We start from the raw sequence: 9224 nt of genomic DNA, 5'->3' as shown, positions 1-9224 counted from the left end.
TTTAAAATATGAAAGAGTTCCTTAAAGAGGGGAGATGAGATAGGATCAGATGCACTAGTAGTGGGCTTGGAGGCTGCTACAAGAGAAGCTAAAGCCTCGGAGGAGATTGGTCGGAACTGTGGAAGAGAGTAGGAGAGCTGGGTCTCAGGGCCAGGACTGACAGTGTTGCTGGGGGCCTGCTGAGCAATGATTACATTTCGGATTGATGATATTTTATCGGTGAAAAATTTTTGAAAATCGTCTGCTGTAAGAGATGAGGTGAAAACAGGGGGCGACTGAGTCATCTTAGCCACAGTGTTAAACAAGACCCGTGGATTGTTCTTATTCATTTTAATTAAATTGGAGAAATAAGCAGCCCTGGCAGTGGAGAGTGCTTGTTTGTACATTTTAAAACTGCGGGACCAGGCAAGCCGCAAAGACTCAGATTTGGTGACACGCCACCTGTGTTCAAGCCTGCGGCACGTCCGCTTAAGGGAGCGAGTGTGGTCTGAGAACCAGGGGACAGATTTAGATTGCGTGCCTTTACTAGTTTTAAGAGGGGCTAGAGACTCGAGTGATTCTAGCAATGCACTGTTTATGTTATCGGTAAGGCAGTTGAGAGACACGCTCATAAAGGAGGCAGATTCAAGTTTGTCAGGCAGGCAGTCAGTCAGAAGGGACTTAACGTGATCATCTATGTGGCGAAAGGAGCGGGGGTTTGGTTCACAGCGGACACCCAGCCCACTGGAAGCAACATTAAAAAAGACACAAGAATGGTCAGAGACAGGGACCTGCAAAATGGATGAGATGGCTGCAGTGATGCCTTTTGTGAAAACCAAATCCAATGTGTTCCCAAGATTGTGGGTGGCGCTTTTAACATGTTGGATGAAATCAAAACTGGACATGAGATCTAAAAATTCATTTGCTTTTGAATCAGAGCTATCGTTAACATGGAAGTTCAGGTCACCAAGAAGAACAATATTGTCATATCTAGTCAAGGCAGTTGACAGAAGGTCAGAAAATTCAGAGAGGAAACTGGGATTATGCCTAGGCGGCCTGTAAATATTCAGTGCCAAGACATGTTGATGGGTTCCAATAACCATAGCTAAGTATTCAAAAGATGTAACAGCACCAAGAGAACATACAGTACATGGAAATGAATTGGACTAGATAACTGCAATACCACCACCTCATCTGTCTTGCCTAGCAGAAAATGAGAAACTGTAGTCAGAGGGGGATGCTTCAGTAAGGACAGCATTTGCAGTGGAGGATAACCAGCACTCGGTGAGAAAGAGGAAATGCAAGCGATATTTAGTTATAATGTCATTAATATAAAAGGTCTTATTTGAGAACGACCTTGTATTTAACAATGCACAACTAAGGTTGGCCGGAAGATGGACCAGGGGGACAGGATTACTTCTACAGTTGACAGTAACGAGATAGGGAGAGGGACGGGACGGTTTAGCAGACTGTGACAGGCCGTTTGGTGCAGATAAAACCAGGAAAGAGAATGACGAAGCTGAAGTCGGGCGAAGACTCAATGGAGGCTCGGGTCAATGGCGCCGGTGACTAAAATAGGTTAAAACCGAGCAATCGGACCGGCCGATTACTAAAATGGGCAGCCCGAAACAGAGAGCACTGTTTAGGGAACCTGAATTAAGCAGTGAGGCATTTTAAAAGTCACAGGAATTAGTTAAAAAAGGAGTATAAAACGAGTCAGATATTGGTAATAGATTTATTGATACCAATTCCATTATTGATTGTGCTTATCGCTGTGATTCATTATCATTTTCTGTAGATTTTCTGTGTGCGGCACAGTCAGCCTCTACAGGTTTACTTATTAACTCCGAGTCTCTGAACACTGAATGGACAGATGTTGTTGTTAGTGGCTGTAAGGACGGACTGGACCCGGTGTTGTCTACTTTTATTCAGCTGCTCTGAAAATGATCCTTAAAGGGCAACTATGCAAGTCTGCTTGCTTTTCTGCTGTTTTGGTTACGCTCCTCTCGCCCATGTACATTTGTTTATTACGAAGCTGGCGAAAAATCAATAAATGGAGCGGTGGAAAACGTTACATAACATAGGTTGGTTGGTGTAGACAGAGAGCCTCCGTTGTCACTCGTAACAAGTCACAAGTCATGAGCTTTTTAATTAAGGTAAAAATGTAGCATAGCCACGGGAGAAATCCTGCTTAGTTCCTCTTTAAATCCACAGGGTGCTGGTTTTACTGCTGCAGTGTGAGTGTGACAACACAGACGAGAGGTGAAATCCTTCCGGACACTCTCACACTGGACCCTGAACAGTCATTCAGTATAAATAAGATATTTTTGGACACTTCTGTCTCCAGTCGCTGTCCTTACTTCCTCCACACAGCGGATTTTAGGCATGTTACGCAGATGAAAAATGCTGTCTTTGTGATTTCCCGGCTTGAATGTCACAGTCTAATCAAAGACACTTACTTTACTTTAATCTTCTTGCATGTGGCGCATATGTAGCCGATCTTAATCTGGCCCTATGCGTTGTGTTTCGATACGGACTGCCCCAGGTGGCGTTCAAAAGCAAACCGTTGTGCCAAGAGGTCAATGACCGCTTAGCAGTCAGTTTTGCATGTCCTTTATGGGTGAGTGAGTGCACCCGGACCCTCCGTTACACATAGAGCCAACCAGACCAATCAACCTGACCAATCTTCTCCAGCCTGGTCTGTCCTGAGCAAGGTGTCGGGCTTCTTCCAGGGACACATTACGGGCCATTACGTCCTTGGCCACGGTGTCGATCCAGCGGGTGTGTGTGTGTGGTGGGGGTGCCTCTGGTGCATCTCCAGCCAGCCTGGTGGGGGTCAAAGTCCAGGATGGCATGTGTTGGGTGTTCTGGGGATAGGTGGGTAACATGTCCGATCCAGCGCACTCTTCGCATTTCTGCGATTCAGGATGCGGGGAGTTGTTGTGTCCGCTCTTTGATCTCCTTGAGTCCTTGTTAGTGACGTGATGGAACCATTTCACTCCCTCAATCCTCAATAGGGCTCTGATGTCCGGGCTGCCAGGTTGTTGTTAAGAGACCAAGTTTGTGCACCATACAGGAAGACCAGTATGATGCATTGTATACCCGGAGCTTGGTCTCTCTGGAGACAGCTTGGTGAAGCCATAGAGGTCTCCAGAGTGACTGCAGAATGGAAGCTGCAAGGGCTCGGCGTCTATCAACTTCTTATTTCAAGTCGCCAGTGTTGGATACTGTGATCCGAGGTATTTGAAGGTTGGGACAAAAAGGCTCGGGGTGTTATCAAACTGAAAGGATGGTGGGTCAGGGCCGTCGCCTATGTGCATACATTTTGTCTTGGCTCAGCTGGTCATAAGGCCGAGCTTTCTGGCCTCCTTGTTGAAGATGGCTTTGGGGGCAAGATGACGGCGTGCATGCATGCAGTGGCTCTGCTCTGTGGTTGTTTGTTCATCTGTCAATTTGTTTACTTTTTGGCAGCAGTAACTCCTCCCGCACTGACCTACTATGAATTGGTATACTGTGTGGTGATGCAGGCGGCGGCTGGTGCAGAGAGATGGAGCTCCGATGGATCTGTGGAAACACAGAGAGAGTACGAGACACCAAGGCCAAACTACAAAGTACAACAGAAAATGACAGTTCAAACACAGCCAGGAGTAGTCCTACGGCGGTGCATCAGTAGGGAGAGAATTAGTAGGGAGAGAATTTTCTCTTTAGAGATTAATGACTTTCTTTATCTGAAGCACTGTAGGATAATTGAATTATTTACAGTTACTGATGATTATAGTTTCTGTGTTTGTTTCCAGTTGAAACTCACCAACATCATGGCCTCAGCTGGTAATGAGACCATAGAGACTGCAGCCCTGGGAAGACCATTCCAACTTGGCATGCTGTATGACTGCAGGAGGGACCTTCTTGTTCCAGGTAGGAGCTGGTGATGTCTTCAAAGCCTCATTTCATCTTAACATGAATAAATACACAGCTTCAAAACTGTTATGATAAACCTGGTTTATGTGTCATTTGGATAACAGACATTTAAGTTTCTGTAGTCTTTGTTGAGTTAACATTGTGTCATTAATGTGTCAACAGGTGTAACTCTGTGGGATCCAGATCAGCTGAAAAATAATGCAAATGTTCAACATCAAAATAACACTGACTTCAATGTCACCACATCAGATTCAATTGAAGAGAAGTCAAATTCATTGCAGATCTCTGGCTCTCTTAAGCTGAGCATCTTGGGAGGACTGGTGAATGTGGAGGGATCAGCAAAATACTTCCAAGACAAAAAGAAATCTGAAAAACAAGCCCGCATGACTCTTCAGTACAAAACAACAACAAGGTTTGAATCATTAACGATGGCTCACCTGGGTCTTGGACAGGTGGCTCATCCTAATGTGTTTGAGGACGACACTGCCACTCATGTGGTCACAGCCATCTTGTACGGAGCTGGTGCTTACTTTGTGTTTGACAGAGCTTCGTCATCAGAGGATGAAAAAAAACAAGTGGAGGGGGAGGCTAAACTCATGTTCAATAAACTGAAATTCCTCACAGTAAATTGTGAAGCATCTTTCAACATGAATGAAGAAGAGAAAACAGCAGTTGAAAAATTTAGCTGCACGTTTCATGGAGACTTCAAGTTACCTTCCAACCCAACGTCCTTCAGTGATGCTATGAGTGTTTACAGAGACCTTCCTAAGATGCTGGGAGAGGATGGGGAACATGCTGTTCCTCTCAGGGTGTGGCTCTACCCTCTGGTGAAGCTGGATTCAAGAGCAGCAAGACTCCTAAGAGACATCAGCAGTGCTCTCATCAGAAACTCTTCCAAAACAATAGAGAGTTTGAACCAGACAGAGGTGAGATGCAGAGACCTGCTGAGAGACACAGTGGCAGCAACATTTCCTGCCATGGAAAAGAAGGTTCAGGATTTGATGCAGATGTGCAAACATTACAAGTATGACTTCATGCAGAAGCTCGGGTCAGTGCTTCCTCCAATCCGAGGGGGTGGGAAAGAGGAAAGTGTCCTGGAGGAGATCCTCAAGGCACATGAGAAGTCACCATTCAACAGTAAAGACCTGGATCAGTGGCTGAAAACCAAGGGGAAGGAATCAGACACACTGAAGTCCTGCCTTAAGCATCTGGAGGAACTACATGTGAAGATGGATGATGAGCTGGATGACCTCTTCTTTGATTTTAACATCAGAAATGTTGTGTGCTTTTCATTTACCTCAGTAGAGCAGCCTGATAGCTTCCTGGTCAAACTGTCCAATCACCTGAAACCAGCAGGAATGATGGACACAGCTGGAGAATCCTCTGATCTAACCACCAGAGACTCAGACTGGCTCACCACTGACACCAAACAGACTATGAGGAGACAACTACAACTGTTCAAAGAACTGAAGATGATGAACAGCAGTGATGACACCAGATTCATATCTGCAGCCAAATATGATGGACGTCATCCAGGGGCGTGTATTTTCATATATGAAGATGGATCAGATGAAGCAGTCCACTTTGTTTCTCCATCAAAACCTGCCACCCCAACAGCTGCTGCTGTTTCATATGACACAATAACAGTTAGAGCAGCACCTGAATCAGATCCTGGATCTGTAGGGTACAGAGTAGAACACAGAATCAAACAGGAAGGAAACCCTCAGTGGGCATCTGAACCACTGAAGAAGAACCAGGAGGAAGTGACTCTGTCAGGACTCAGACCAAACACTGAGTATGAGATCAGAGTCACAGCTGTGGGCAAACTCAGCTACACTGTCAGCAGCAACATCTGCACAGCTGTGACCCCCCCAGCAGCTGGTCCACCAACTCAGGTAAATGACACAGAAGTGAAAGCAAACTCCATCACTCTGACATGGAGCACCCCAACTGTCCTAAAGTGTGATGTAAGAAGGTACATCATTGAGTTCAAGGAGGAGGACAGCAGTCAGTGGATGAGCACAGACACCAGGAAGGAGGTGTACACTTTCACTCTGACGAACCTTAAACACAGCACGGTCTACTCCATCAGGATGTGCACAGATGTTGGTGTTGGACTGAGTGAGCCTGGAGCAGAGCTTGAGATTAAAACTAAGAAAGAACCAGTGGATGACACAGACTTCACTCTCCTCCCAGGTGATCCACCTGTCTTCCTGTTAAATCTGAAACCAGCAGGAGATGGTCAGTTCAACAAAAAGGTTTTTGGAAGGAAACCAGCCAAAAATGCATCAAACAAAACCATCATGGTTGTTGGAGCCACTGGATCTGGAAAGACCACCCTGATCAATGGCATGATCAACTACATCCTAGGAGTCGACTGGGAGGACAACTACAGATTTAAACTGATAGGTGAAGAAACTCAAGAATCACAAGCGTGCAGTCAGACCTCAGAGGTGACAGCCTATCAGATCAACTACAGAGATGGTTTCCAAGTTTCATACTCCCTCACAATCATCGACACTCCAGGGTTTGGAGACACAAGAGGAATCACACAGGACAAAAAAATCACAGACAAAATCAGAGAGTTTTTCTCTGTCAAAGGTGGAATTGACAGCATTGATGCAGTGTGTTTTGTAGTTCAGTCGGCATTACCTCGTCTGACACACACACAGAAATACATCTTTGACGCCATCCTCTCCATTTTTGGGAAGGACATTGCCAGAAACATTGTTATTCTGGTCACTTTTGCTGATGGTAAATCACCTCCAGTCCTGACGGCCATCAAAGCTGCTGAGATCCCATGTGCTACAAACCCTGATGGCTCTGTTCTCAACTTCAAATTCAACAACTCAGTGCTTTTTGCCAAAAACACAGGAGCCAAGACCAGTCAGGACGACTTTGATCACATGTTCTGGAAAATGGGGAAAGTCAGCATGAAAACATTCTTCACTCATCTATCCAGCATGGAACCTCAGAGTCTGACCCTGACCAAGGAGGTTCTCCAAGAGCGTAAACAACTTGAGGCAACTATTGAAGGTTTGCAGCCAATTATACGAAAGGGTTTGTCAAAACTGGAGGAAATTAACATGACAAAAGCTGCACTCAAAAACCATGAGACCCACATGAAGGAAAATGAGGACTTTGAATATGAAACAGTGGATGAAAGAATCATAAAGGTGGATCTTCAACCAGGAACCCACGTCACCAACTGCCTCACTTGCAACTACACCTGCCATTATCCTTGTTACATACCAAAAAATGAGGATAAAAGTGGCTGTGCTGCAATGAAAAATGGATACTGCACAGTGTGTACCAGAAAGTGTGTGTGGAGCGTCCACTGCAACAATCCGTTCCGAATTGACACCCAACGTGTAACAGTGAAGAAGACGTATCAGAACCTGAAGCAGGAATATGAGACGGCACGAGGAGAGAAGATGAATAAAGAGAAAATCATGAAAGAGTTGGAAGTAGAATATGAGCAGGTGCAGAAGACAATCATAGAAATGATGGGGACATTAATTAAATGCTTGAAACGTCTGCAAGATATTGCACTCTGTCCAGATCCGTTGTCGACTCCAGATTACATTGATCTCCTGATACAGACAGAGGAACGTGAGGCCAAACCTGGATTTCAGCAGCGTGTCAAAGAGCTACACAGTGTCAGAGAGGGAGCAGTTCTTCTGAAGAAGGTGGCAGAGGGAGTTGATCTGACTGGAAAAGAGAAGTCAAGGATGGAGAAGATGAAGTCCAAGGCCATAGGGTTATTCAACAATGTTGCCACTTGGTTCAAATAACTTTCTGAAACCAGAACCTGTGAAACAACCTCCAGTAAAAACAGTTCATCAGTGTGACTGTGGTGGATGAGCAGCAATTTTAGTTTCTATGTACCAACATGTTAGTTATGCCTGCTAATGAGAGAAGACTCACTTGATTCATTTTACCATAAACGTACAATAACAAGAGCACATAAAATAATCACTGACCCAACACACCCAGCTAACCACCTGTTTCAACTGTTGCCCTCTGGCAGGCGCTATAGGTCCATCTCAACAAAAGCAACCCGGTTCAAAAATAGCTTTTCCCCCAGTGCCATCAGGTCACTGAACTCCACCCACCTCCAGCCCCATCTATGTTAAATATATAGCCTGTATGTGTAATGTTGTTTGATGTTGCCTACACAGAATTATGTGCTGATGCTGTGCCAAAAGCAAATTCTGCCGACTTGTTGTGCAGTCCTTAAACCACTTACTCAATATATACTGACTCAAATCTGGATTAACGTTTGAGTTTGATGTTAAAGACTTGATTAAAGTAATAATTGTGTGCTCCTGTATCTACACTGTCATTTTTCAAAAAACAACTGAAAAAATAATTTTAGCATCTCTAATTTTTGTTGTTGTTTTTGTTGTATGTAATGAATTTCTGCACAATCGCCTTGTTTTCAGTTATTTTTACACAGGGGAGGTATTTTCATAAGCCTGTTTGGCTTCCACCTCCCCTGCAGAATGATTTAATTTTACTATTTTCATATGTAATATTATTGTATTGCATATAACATGTATTTGTATGAATCAATTGTATTAATGGCCTATTTAGGCTCCTCCTCTCAGCTTGCTAGATAACCTATAATATAACCTATAATAGGAATGTCTATGTTCCACAAAAACAGCCCATGCTTTTCTCATTTCACCATTGTGGTGACTTAGATTGAATCATTCAGTGAATTTCTACATTTGATGTTTTACGTGTAATGATGTATAAACATTTTGTGATGAATATATGATCTAAAGGGAGTGTAATGGAAAAAATGTTAGTGTGTACTGTGTAGGCTACTTTACGTTAATTGATTCTATTTCTTTGTGCTCTCTGTCTGATACAATAGAAAGATGTATCTTGTGCATATTTTCACGTAACATTGCCCAATTCTGTTTCTGACGCCTGTAGCTGACCTTGGTGAACATTGTAATCTGTTTCAGTAAGATAAAGTTCACTTGCAGGGGTGTGTGACACACTCTACAAAAAGCCTCTGTTTAATGTATTTTTAGTTCCATTCCTTGCAGACTGCATTGCACTAGAACCTTCTTTGCAAAGAATAAAACCCTTTAAAGACAGTCGATCTCAACATCTTTATTTCAGATCTTGCCAAACAATATACACAACACTGTATTGTGCAAATAAACAAAACTAAGTGTGCATAGTAGACTATGAAATAATGCATCAGCCAAGGAAACATATTCAGGGCATGGGACAGGACCAGGTTATAGAACTACATAACACCTAATGAGGAGGAAAGCTGTGGTGCAGCAGAGGGTTTCCTGCTCTGATCT

At 43.9% G+C, this 9224-nt stretch overlaps 1 protein-coding gene across 1 annotated transcript; it reads left to right on the top strand.

Moving 5' to 3' along the window:
- Positions 1–3781: 3781 nt before the first annotated feature.
- LOC311000052 (uncharacterized protein) lies at positions 3782–7691 on the top strand (the record flags this gene model as incomplete). Its single annotated transcript, XM_083990687.1, has 2 exons — positions 3782–3894; positions 4060–7691. Exons 1-2 carry the CDS (start codon positions 3795–3797, stop codon positions 7689–7691), a joined length of 3732 nt encoding a protein of 1243 aa, XP_083846813.1. The 5' UTR covers positions 3782–3794.
- Between the last annotated feature and the right edge of the window lie 1533 nt (positions 7692–9224).

Source organism: Trachurus trachurus (genome assembly GCF_905171665.1).
Source record: "Trachurus trachurus genome assembly, chromosome: 17".
Taxonomy (NCBI): Eukaryota; Metazoa; Chordata; class Actinopteri; order Carangiformes; family Carangidae; genus Trachurus; species Trachurus trachurus.
The sequence above is the reverse complement of the archived record's forward strand: the minus strand, read 5'-3'. Positions and strand labels throughout refer to the sequence as shown.